General features: G+C 54.4%; 1 protein-coding gene across 1 annotated transcript; it reads right to left on the minus strand.

Annotated features, from left to right (window-relative positions):
- Window positions 1–9,226: 9,226 nt before the first annotated feature.
- On the minus strand, window positions 9,227–11,889 carry DLX1 (distal-less homeobox 1). Its single transcript, XM_061135681.1, has 3 exons — window positions 11,471–11,889; window positions 10,621–10,820; window positions 9,227–9,481 (listed from the first exon to the last, which is right to left on the minus strand). The coding sequence occupies exons 1-3, from the start codon at window positions 11,781–11,783 to the stop codon at window positions 9,227–9,229; spliced, it is 768 nt and encodes a 255-aa protein (XP_060991664.1). The 5' UTR covers window positions 11,784–11,889.
- Between the last annotated feature and the right edge of the window lie 380 nt (window positions 11,890–12,269).

A 12,269-nucleotide genomic window follows, 5' to 3' on the forward strand; every position in this document is an offset into this window, starting at 1 on the left:
GTCGGGCCGGGCCACGGCGTGCCTTTCCCCGGGAAGCCCTTGAAGCAGAGAGCAGAAGGGTGCAGGGGCCAGAGGAAGGGGGCGTTTCCGCAGACCAGGAGAAGGGCAAAGAGAAGGGAAAGCAAAGGATGCACCGGGGTCCCAGAAGTAAGGGGGCGGGGAGGAGGAGGAGTGAGTGGAGGGAGAAACAAAGCCGGGTTGGGGGAGGCGGGGGCCGGCTCCAGCCCCGCCGGGGGCGACGCGCTGGCGAGGCCTTCTCCCAGTCTCGCGGCCCGCCAGGAGACGCGGAGCCCTGTGATCAGCCCGCCGCCGCGCAGACAGCCTCCCCCCCCGCGCCCGACTGCGCTCCCCAAAGCGCGAATGAAAAATGGAAATGGGAAGTGGCGATCCCGGCTCCCTACACTGGGAAACCAGCCCCGCTCGAAACACACATAAATCTTCATTGTAATCTCCTTCCATTTGCTCTCGTGAAATATCAGGCCAGAGACAGGATATGACAAGCGCTGGGAAGCAGGGGGAGGGAAGCCCAAGAGTGAGGAGTGCCCGACGCCCTCCGCTACACACACACACACCCGGCAGGGTCGCTCGGAACTCCGGCCGAGCACCGGCACTGCGTTCCAACTCCCACTGCAGGCACTCCGGGCGCTCCTGAGTCCCCTGCTCCTCGCATCCCCCCGCCACCTCTGCCAACAGCCCCCGCCAACCCGTGCCCTGCACGCGCCCCGCCGCGGGCCACCCAGCCCCGGGTGCTTCTCGGGTGTAGACACACACCCCACCCACTGCCCCAAATTCCCGCCGCTCCCAGGCTGTTATGGGGGGAGAGGGGGGAGAGAGAAAGGGAACGGATCCCAGGCCTAATCAGCGCGGCTGCAATGTGGGATCGTTTAGGAGGCTTCCCCTCCGCCTTCTTTCAGGATTACTTGTGAAAATTGTGAATATCCGTCCTGTGTAAGGATTTCCGAGACTTGTGGGGCGAGTTTGGGGGAAGTATCAGGTTTGGCGGGGGCGGAGAGAGTGCTGGAAGACTAGAGTTTTGTTTACAAACAGTTCTTTCCTAGAAGTGGGGGGAAGCAGGCGGAAAAGAGGGGGTAAAGAGAGGAGTTAGGAAGTGGTCCGATGGTTTCCCCACTGTTAATAGGTCCCAGGAAGGAGAATGATGTCCAGGAGCAGGAAGCCCCCTCTGAGAGATGTCCTCACTGACGTCCTTCTGTAAAAACCCAGAAGCAACTCAGCCCTCCCCAAAACACCCCCTGCCCCGTCCCCGTCCCACGCACTCGCTGAAACGTTTCACACGCCGGGTCTTTTCCCGTTAGGGGACAGCGACCACCAGTGCCTTGAGCCTATTTAGGGTCAGAAACCTCTTCAAGCATGAAACCACAGAATCGCTCTTCCTCCTTAAATAGTGGTCCCTTTGCATTTGACTTTGGTGTCCCCGTAAGCCGGTGGGTAGGATGCGATCCTGCAGTCTTTTTTTTTTTTTCCCCCCAATAAACTCTTCACTGCAGTCCCTGACTAGGGGTCGAACCCGGCCCCCTGCATTGGGAGCCGGGAATCTTAGCCACTAGACCACCAAGGAAGCCCGCTGCTGCAGTCTTGATTACTCGGGCCCCTGGCCGGGTCTAACCAGGATCGCCCGAGACTGTGGCTCTCACAGGGTCGAGATCCCCAAAACCGCCCCAGGGGTGCCTCCTTCCCCTTCTGGGATCTGCCCCCGCCGCCCCTACACAAGCCTAACCCGCTGCCCAGCCTCCCATCCGCCCCCCGCAAACTCAACTGCGTGGGCGGATGCAGAGGCCCCACAACCCTCCGAGGCCCCCCTGCCGGGAGTTCCCCTGGAGGGGACGGGTTTGGCAGTGATTGCCACATTACAAGATGTTACATTCCACCCCGGGGCCTGGGCCCCGGCGGGGCGGGGGGAAAAGCTGTGTTTCTCGAAAAGAAAGGCGCAGGCAGGCAGGTCTCGGAGGAGCAGCCACTCCGCCTGCACGTGAGAACGCAGGCAGAATCTCTCAATAGACCTTTCTTTCCCCGGCCGCCTTGGCTCCTCTCGGTCCTCCGGGTCGGGCCAGACCGCCAACACTGCAGCCTCTTAGCCGTGGGCTGGCTGCGCAGCACTGCCGGGAGTCCCCGAAGGCCCTTTTTTGGGAAGGGGGCGGTGGTTGGGGGGGAATCCTCAGGAGTCCTGGTGCCCCTGTCTGCGTCCCGGGTCGGGTTCCGCCAGCGCTGAGAGCTGGAGGGCGGAAGCAGGGGAATTGAAGGCTGGGCGCGGAGCCCGAGAAGGTGGAGAAAGGCTCTCCGTGGCGGGCCAGGGCTGCGGGCCAAAGGGTTAGGACTCCCGGGAAGGAGAAAAGGCGAGGGAGAGGGCGGGATAGAAGCCGGAGTGCGCCAGGGTGATCGCAGCGGGCCGACTGGGGCCCGCACGGAACAAACATGGCGGGCTTTGCGTACTCGCGCTCCTACCCTCCTTTTGTCGTCCAGGAGGCTCAGATACCCTAGACACGAAATCGTCGCTCACGGAACAATGGCGACTTCTGGCCCTGGAACCCGACGGAGTGCGGGCTGCTCCGAGCGGCGTCCGGGTTCCCGGGTGGCCTCTCTCCCGGCGGGAGCCGCCGCAACCCCCGCCCCCGCCCCGCCCCGTCTCCTGGCAGCACTGCCCTTGGCTTCTTAAAGTCGCAGGCTGTCTCAGTGCCCGAGAGGAGCGCCGCCCGAACGGGAACGAGTGCTGGGGTGGGGGTGGGGGGGGTCTATCTCCGCCGTGGAGATCAAAGGAACGCCGAGGAAGTCGCGGGGCGGGCCCCGAGGATCCTCAGAGCCTTCCCTTGCCCCGTCCTAGACCTTCCAAAACAGGCTCGTGCCCGCCGGCACCGGGCGGCACTCTGTCCTGGGGTGATGATCGCCTCACATCAGTTCCTCAGCCAGCTACCCCCGCAACCCACCTCCCGCCCCCTGGACTCGGCCTGCAGATTTCCAGGGCCCTACCTGGCTGCGCTCTGGAGGGGGTTTGCAAGAATCTGGGAAAGGGGCCTAAGGAAAGAAGAGAGAACTGGAAAGAAAAAACGAATAAATGTTGGGAGGAGGTGGGCATCCGGCTCAGGCACTTTCTTGCCCAGTTACCACATTTAGGGTCGGGGACCCCGGCCTCACGAGCATCTCAGCTAGGGCCAGCAAGCACGCGGGAAAAGGGAGTCTCTTCGCGGCGCGTCCAGGGGAAAACAGTGAAAATTTGCCTTGGGTGGCCAATTTTCTCATTTGCCCCTATTAAAAGAAAAAGCCCAAGAAATTCAATTAAAGCCACCCTGGCCAAGGCGCTATTTGAGGCATGAATGTTTCCCCTAAAGCTGCAGCAATCATGTGGCATTAGACACTTCCGGAATCCTATAGCCAACCTGAAAAATCCCAGACCCCCTTTTTCCCTAATTTTTGCTCTGATCTGTAATTTTATCCACATTTGCACTAGTTTGAGCATTCTGGCTCTCCCATCTGAAAGCCTGCAATTACTATATAATTCTTCGCAATTTCAGATGTCCTAATATGGACTGTAATTTTTGCGCAAGACAATTTCCTGCTATTTCAAGCATCAACATTGTCAAAGTTGTATGTACATAATAAATGGGAATATCAATGCATAGTTTTTAGCATAACATCTTGACTCCTCGATAATTATATCCGTTCGGAGCCTACGCAGAATTAGCCTGAATTGCATGGTAACTGCTGCTGCTTTAAAATTTTTAAAAATTACTCATAATTTTCCCAAAGATTACCAAGATCTCGAGTGCACAATGTCATCAGCGTAATGAAGAGTAAACATTTATGCTAATAATCTGCAATTTTTTTCATCAGCTATAAAGACAGAGGCTATATAGCCGAAATTTTCAGTCCTATTCTGCAAGCGCAGCGCTGCAAAAAGCCTCCAGCGCTCGCAGGCTCCTGGTCCTGGGGACCTCTTTCCACTCTTTACCTCAGGATAGGAGGATGGGGCTGGGGGATTCTTTTTGGTTTTCTGGTTTTGTTTTGCTCTGCTTTGGTCGGTTTTGTATTTCCTGTTTTTCTTTTTTGTTGGTTTTTTTTTTTTTCATTTTTGCCTTTTCTTTCCTGTCATTCTCCCAGCCAAAAGCCGCCTTCGACCCTTTTGATTTGATGTAGCAAAGATTGTGTCCAGATTGTCTGAAATTGACACTGAAGAAGGTAAGGGTGGAAACCGGTTTCATTTTTCAGAGGGTTGGAAGGCTGAGCTGCACCCGCCGCAGCGGCTCCCACTCCGGGAGTAGGAGGGTGGGGGAGTGATTATGTATGCACCAGCTAATTCTTCCATCAAAACTTCTTGTCAGCTTTGTCAGGATTATTTTTTTTCCTTTTTATAAAAACACTTGATGTTTCAGGAAGTGTTAATCCCTGAAGGTTGGGGAATGAGGGCGGGGGTAAGGAAAGAAGTGGGTGGGGGGTGACAGTTTCTTGAGCCTGGGTAAAATACCCTTTAGAACCGTTTGCCAGCCAACACGGAATTGGGGTTTGTTGTGGAGCTGGGACGGAAGGAGGGTTTCTTCGAGTCATGAGAGAGAGAGACCCTTACTCTCTGCATTTGATAGAGATTTCTATGGCCATGAGGGATGAAGAGCAGAAAAGTTCGCTTTAGCCTCTGATTTAGGGATGTTTAACCCAGGCAGTGAGATGACAAAAGACGGAGAATTTTGAAATCTTTTTTTTAAAGATATAGACTGCAAGTCATGGGTAGCAAGATAAAAATATGTAACTAGGGGCCGGGATTGCTTCTTTCCTCCCACTTTTTCTTGGGATCGCGTATCTCGGGTTTTACATCCAGCTCCCAGACCTGCCTTTCCTTAGGTGACAGAAATGGATGATTTCTTCAAGGGGAGAGATTTGGTTATTTTCTACATCAGATGACTCTAAGAATAAACTCATACTTCTCCGCATGCAGGTAGAGGAAATTCCAAAACTTTTTTGTGGCTCTTAAAACTAGTGCAGAATAGAGAAAGGTGGAGCGCCATCTGACCCAGCCTGCTGCATAGCGCAAAAAGAAACAAAGAAAGAAAAATGAAACATACTAAGCAATGAAGGAAAGTTGTGAATTATAAACATATTTTCAATTTTGTATTTAAAAATATTGCTTAGATTTAGGAGAATGTTTCTTCCACAATTAGACCACAACTTGTGGGACCACAAAGTCCCAGGCTTATGAAACCCAAGACCAGGGAGGAGGGGGCTGGGGATTGTTGCTTCTGCCCCTCCACCCCACCCTTACCCATTTTAGAGCGAGTATGTGAGAGAAGATATTAAAGAGGTATCTGTTGTTTGGCAATTTTGCTAAGTCTGTCTTCATTACTTCGATGCTGTGCATTTGCTAATTTGGAGGCCCGGCCATTGACAAGCTTGTTCCATACACCTGCAAGCAATTTGCCGGCTCCGGTACCGGAGAATTGCAGAGATGGCAGCTCGCACCTATTTGATTTTTTTTTTTTTTTCCTTTTCTCAATGCACAGCAAATTTGGCTTTCAGTGCGTTATCTCTTTTGTTAATGCAAAAAGATTCCCTGGGCGAAAAAATTGCTCATAATTACCAGAGAGATGGGGAAACTGCATTAGAATAAATAAACCTGAAATTACTGTAATTATGTTGTGTTTGATGGGCCCGGCTTGTAATCAAGAAGAGAATACAGTGAAATGATGCTGACCCTCTTGGGTTTGCAGCTGTACGCGCACTTTGGGGTCTTTTTTTGCAGAAAAGAGTCATTTTGATAATCATTAAGCTGTGTGTAACCTATTTCAGAAGTGTTTTAAAATGAGGTTCACATTTTTTGAACAAGGGGAAAAAAATCCCAAAATTGCATTTTGCCATTACAGACTCATACATAAGGAAAGGTTGTGTTTTCTAAGTGACAATTGTTAAGACATAATATTCAAAATCAGTATTTAATCATTATAATGAGGTATTGTTTAAATATAACCACCTTTAGATTATTCATAGTTTAATTAATGTACTCATTATGAAAATCTTTGAATCAGATATTTGATGAACTACTTGTCAGTAACAAGGCAGCATTAATTAGGCCTATATTGAGATTAACATTTTTTAAAAGTACAACCGCTTATAATTATAATAGAGCCTAACTAAAGACCGCCTTCGTTGAGCTAAAACTAATAATTTCTCTATTTGAACTGTTAGCAAGAGATTATTAAATTAGTATAAGCTAATATCTCAAAGTATTAAAATCCGCTTGACCAAACAGATTTTGTCTGTGGCTTCAGGCATTGGGCACTGTCTGTCGTCTGAGGTACCAGAGTTGGATGCATGGAGGAAATCTGCCAAAACCTCCCCTCTAGCAAAGTCACATCTTGCAAGGGAAACCAAATCTAGAAAGGTCCCTGCCTCCCCGCGGGATCCCACCCAGGGAAACCAGTTCTCTCTCCTTAGCTTCTGCCGTCGTCTGCCCAGCCAGCATCCAGGTCTCCGAGGTCCCATCGCCCCCATTAGCGCTCCAGGTTCTGGGGGCCTATAGAAGAGGAAAAGCTCCAATCTCAGGCCCTGAAGGAGCCTCGAGGTAACGGGCTCCATCCCCTACTACCTCCCTGCTCCCTCCATCACTAACCACCCCCCCAACTTACCCTCCCTCTCCTAAAGGGCGTCGGAAAGCCTGGCGTATCTGATCTTTCACCAGCACCAATTGAAAAATGGGTGCTTGTCACAACACAGATCACTGCCTTCCTCTCTGCTCCCCACCGCGTGCTGCAAAGGCCCCCCAAAGGCAGAGGGCCAGCCCCCTCGGGAAGCAAGTCGAAGGGCGAGTTTGAGGGAAGCGGGAATCCTTCAAAGCAGCCCGTCGGGCCCGCAGCTTTCCTGAGCTCTTTCAGCTCGCTGTGGGGTCTGGGGCTGAGGTTGGTCTGAGGCCCAGGAGGAGGGTGCCAAACTGATATTAGCGGCTCAGAGCCCACCTTCTTCTGAAGTGAACTGATCAAAATGGTCACTGGAGGTGCCCCTTAATCGCCTGGCCTTGGGACTTTGGGGATGGTGGTGGGATAGGGGTTTGACTTGAGAAGCTCTCAGGTTCCAATGAGTCAGCGGAGCCCACCTGCCCCTCCCTCAGCACCTCAGCACCTCCTAGTCGCAGAGAAAAGCCTGGGGTCATTAGGCAGGCAGGGGCCTCACGTTTTGGATGGGCCTGGGTGGGAGTGGCTCTGGAGGGGCCCAGCGGCGCCTTGGGACTGTCCCCCGGAGCTTGCTGATTGATTGGGGGGTAGCCTGACAGACGTGTCCTTCCGGCCCCTTTCCGGGCATCTGGCCTCCTCTTTTCTGCGTCGGGATCCAGCGCCCTATGGGCCAGAAAAAGCCGGGAGGTCAGATCCCGGCAGAGGCAAGGGGCAAAGGGTGTCTCTACTTTCAGGCTTCCAGGCCTCACGGGGTGGCTGGGCACAGGGGACACACACGTCTCACAGGGGGGCTACTTGTGAGCTCTGCTTCCGTCTCACCTCAGACGGCCTTCGCAGTCCCTTTGGTTCCTGAGCCCTGGCTCTGCCAGGCTGCACCTCTTCCTGACTCCCCTTCCGGGGGACACTTGCCACTACCCTCTCACTCAAGCGGGGGTCAGACCCTTGATGGGCAGGAGCTCAGCCTGAGGAATGGTTCTAGCAGGGGCTTCACAGGCCTCTGCTGTTATCCTGCTATGCCTGGAGCCAGGAGGGGCTGCCCCTGTCTTCTCTGTCCCCAGAGGTGGGAGCCTGCTGGTGGGGCCCCAGCACCCCCTCACACAGCACACCAGACAGCCAACTCTTTCTTGAAACCATAATTTTACTGTCTCAAAGAAACTTTATAACTTATTTACAAAGTTCTTTCCCCCCCCAGGTACAAAGCAATAAGTTAACATTCTCAATATAAAACTAAACTTTGACATAGAGAACACAAAACACGGTTGATTTCAATTGATCACATTTTCCAAATTTCACAAGTAAAATGTCAAGATTCTCATTTCACAAAGCATTGGGTTTTACAGCCACACACAACAGAACGGAAAAAAGCTAAGTTTGTGCAACATGTTTACAGAACAATAATAATAACAATAATAATATGTACAGCAAATAGATCCTGCACCAGAGACTGTGCATTCAAGGTGGTGCTCTGTGGTCGAGCCTCTGGGGATTGTTGTAAAGCTGCTTTCATCTTACTTTACCCCTGGCATTAGGGCATTGGCGCACCCTGCCTGTTTTTTTTTCTCTCCCTGCCCATCAGTTCGCGCGCGCTCTCTCCCCACGAGGAAAGAATTAGGATCTTTCTCCTTAACCAGGTAAAGTGATCAAACGTTCTTCTCGAGATGAGGAAATTTTGTTGGCTTCATTTCTTTCTCTATTTTCTTCTTTTTTTAAAATAATACGGGACATGTAAAAAATGCAAATCATTCGGCTCCAACCTCTCCATACCAGCGAAGTACAAAAGTTACTGTATAAGTTAAAAATCACCAGGTCCTCCTCATTCGTTTTTCCGAGTGCGTTTAAAGGAATGGGTACGTTTGGACCCTGCTCTCCTCGCGCCCCGCAAAATCGTGAATGGGCCGAACCTTCCTTCGGCCTCAGGAGAAGTCCATTTCTCAATAAATAAAAACCCCCTCCCCTCGTTTCCCCCAATCCCCGAACGAGCCACGCCGATGGTTAGGCAGGCCCAGGAAAAGGTCCGAAAAGACAAAACGATCCAGTATCCGGAACTGGGTGGCCCGGTGGACCAAGCCTCCTCCGACCTGATGACTTGTTTCAGAGGCCGAAGAACTAGGACAGCGGACGGACGAGAATCTCGACTTCGTCAGCGCACAGATACAGAGCGAAAGGAGACAAGAGACGGACAGGACAGAAAAGAGCTTTTGCTTTTTCTACATGGTTTTGTTTTCCTGATAGCCCCACACAGCTGAGGGTCGGCGGTCGGGTCCGGCGGGCTCTGGCTGCCTTGCCCGCTGGCTCGGACCGCTGTACCTGCGCTTCCAGGCCGCTTTCTGCTGTCACTGCGCGGCCGAGGTCGGGCGTGGGCACCGGGGAAGTCGCCGGGCCAGAACGCGCGAGACTCCGAGGAGGCGGCGGGCGTCCTGCCTTCATTGTTCCTTCTTCTTCCCCTCTGGGCCCTTCTCCTCCAGCCCCAGGGCACGCGGACAGGGTGGATGGACCGGGAGGCGGGAGGGGCCCGGGCCGTGGGAGACGGGAAGGAGGCGGCCGGGTGCGGGCGCGCCACCTCACATGAGTTGGGGTTGCTGCAGAGCTTCTTGGTGCGCCGAGGGGTACCACGACGTGTAACTGGGGATGTAGGAGCCCGCGCTGCCGCCCGAGCCCTTCCCGGAAGAGGAGTTGGGGTTCCAGCCGGGAGGCACCGGCGGGGAACCGGCAGACAGGGCCCGGCCGTTGGCCAGCGCGCTACCCTCCAGAGCCGCCCCGCCCTGCTTCATCAGCTTCTTGAACTTGGAGCGCTTGTTCTGGAACCAGATCTTGACCTGCAAGAGCGGACAACAACGTGACTCGGTCTAGGTCCACTGTGCCTACCTTGGTCCTGGGGAGATAAGGGAGCCGTGCGACAGCGTGAGAGGATATGAGGATACCAGCCCCCACACTCACACACCGGCCCCCTGCTCTGCGCAACCCGGAGGCTCCCTGCTGGAGAAGCAAACACGTCGTCCTTCCCGCCTAAGAACCAAAGGCTGGGAGGCCTCACCGCCAGCCCGGGAGGCCGACTGGAGCGGCTCTCTGAGAGCCAGGGGGCGTGGTGGTGAGCGGCGCCCGGATCCAGGCCTTCAGCCCGAGGCCGGCAATCGTCTGGGTAAGACACAGAGCCCACAAAACACCGAGCCTTCAATTCCAGTGTGAACATCAATAAAAGAGTGGAGAAAAGAAGTGGAGGAAATTTATTTGCAATGAGACCCGCCTTCTCTTTGCTTCATCATCTCTGCCCTTGAGTGAGCTGCGGGCTGACTGAGGAGGCCACCGGGTTTTGTTAAACTTTTCGTTTGGACTCAAATCAACCTTTCCTTAGTTAGCATCTCCCAACTCTGCTCCTAATCCCGGCCTGGACGTTGGAAACCCGCGGCAGTCGTGATCAGAACGTCCAAGGGGTCCCCAAAATCTTAAAGAAAACAGGGAAGGAAGGGTCCGTTTCTCTTCCAGGCTCTGGGACTTGGTAGGTGAGAGGGCGGAGGAAAGGATCTCCCCCCAGCCCCAACCAAACTCGGTAAGGAGGAGGGAGACAGAGGCTTGGGCCCAGGCCCCGAGTGATTAGTCATACACTTTAAAGGCAAAGAAGGGATTAACCCCCGAGTCTATTGTTCCAGTTGTTCGGGCACGTGTGACCTCAGAGTCCCCAAACAAAACGCCTAGGGAAATCCTTCTTGCGCCCCTAATCAGATTGTCCAGGGACGGAGGGCCGCGCGGCTGGCAGCGCGGAGTACAGAATGCAGCAACAGAGCCAGGGCAGAGAAAACTAGGGAGGAAGGAGAGATGTTGTGAGAGCGAGGGACAGGACACACAAACACACACGCATACAGACCCCCGAGGCCCAGAGAGCAAGAAATGAAGCTCCAGGGGGCAGGTGGGCCGCGGGAGGCCTGCACGGCGCCACGGTGGGGCAGCGGCGAGGTACCTGCGTCTGCGTGAGTCCCAAAGAGGCCGCGAGCTCCGCCCTCTCGGGCAGAGCTAGGTACTGAGTTTGCTGGAACCTCCGGTTCAAAGCCTGCAACTGCAAACTGGAATAAATCGTCCTGGGTTTGCGAATCTTTTTCCCCTTGCCATTGAAGCGCACTTCACCGCCTTCCACCACCGTGCTCTTCTCCGAGTCAGCCCCTGGAGGGACAGCAGAAGTGGGGGCCGTTGTTAAGGCGAGGGACTGCCTTGAGTGTGGGGAGCCGAGAGCAACCTCAGAGGGGTGACAGAGGAAGGAGCAGGAGGGAGATCACTCAAGAAGCTCCGAAAGCCGGGGAAGGGTCCGGCCAAGTCCAAAGGGCCCGACCCCGGGCGCTGCAGGCGGACTGGGGCAGTTGGCAGGCGCGCAGCTCCTGCCTTTGCAGGAAAAGTTTGCTATTTTTGCAGGCGGTAGTTGAGGTTTAATTACCCTTAATTGCATACATTGTTTATAGCGCTACGCAATAAATAATTACCGAGACTAATACGTGCACATGTGGGTTTCTGTTTTCCAGCAGGGCATTGTGTGCTTGGCGCACGGAGCCGCCCAGAGGCCCAGCCAATGCCAGGGGACGCTCTTGGATTTATCCTTTGCTGGATAGTTGCAAATTAGGTGGATATATATTTTTTTAATTTCTTTCCTATGACAAGGATGCAGAGATTGATACCCGAAACCTTTCACTGCTCCGGCGCCCTCCCCACCCCCATCCCACCTCTCTCTCCTCCTCTCCTCTCCCTCCTTTCTCTCTCTCTCCCCCCCTCCCTCTCTCCCTCCCTCCGTACCTCTTCCTCTCCCTGGCAGGCGCACGTACCTGGGTCCTCCAGGCGGCTCTGGGTGAGGCTGGCGCTGCCCGGGTAGGACTGCACCGAACTGATGTAGGGGCTGGACGCGTGGCTGCTGACCGAGTTGACGTAGGGGTAGCCCAGCGGTCGGGAGAAGGACGAGGCCGAGCTGTAAGCGCCGTCGGGCTGCGAATGGCCCGCCGAGTGTAAACAGTGCATGGAGTAGTGCCCGTGGGACATGGGAGAAGGAGACATTTGCTGGTTGGGCGGCCCAAACTCCATAAACACCGCCTTGCCCGACACGGGGCTGTTGAGACTTTCTGGCATGGTGGTCATGGTCATCTCTTCTCGCGGGGTCTGGGTGTGGGTCTCTCTCTCCTCTGCTTCCCTTTTGGGGGTCTCTGTGTTTCTCAGGACAAGAAGGAACCCAATTTAAGCGGAACAGGGGTTTTCACTTTCCATTCATAAGAAAATGGAGTTTGTCTCTTTGAAAAGTCTAAGCATGATGCTGCCGAGCTCCCCAAACTCGCTTCAAAGCTTTGACTCAGCCAAGGTCATAAATATTCATGAGCTGGCGGAGCTGATTGGTCCGCTGTCTTGCATAATCACCGGGGATTGGTCCGAGGCGCTCCGGCTCCGCTGGACTAGAGCGGGCGAGGCTGCCGGGCCTCCGGAGAGACGCATCCACACTTCCAGGCCGGGGCTCCTCTGCAACAGAGCGCGCAGCGTGAGGCGCACAATGGGCTGCGGCGCCCGCGCGGGGCCCTCCGCGGCCCGCGGCTCTTCAGCCTCCCGTCTCTCCGGCGCGCTTTGCTTCCCAGGAACCAA

The sequence above is a fragment of the Dama dama genome, chromosome 33 (genome assembly GCF_033118175.1).
Source record: "Dama dama isolate Ldn47 chromosome 33, ASM3311817v1, whole genome shotgun sequence".
In the NCBI taxonomy this organism is placed as follows: domain Eukaryota; kingdom Metazoa; phylum Chordata; class Mammalia; order Artiodactyla; family Cervidae; genus Dama; species Dama dama.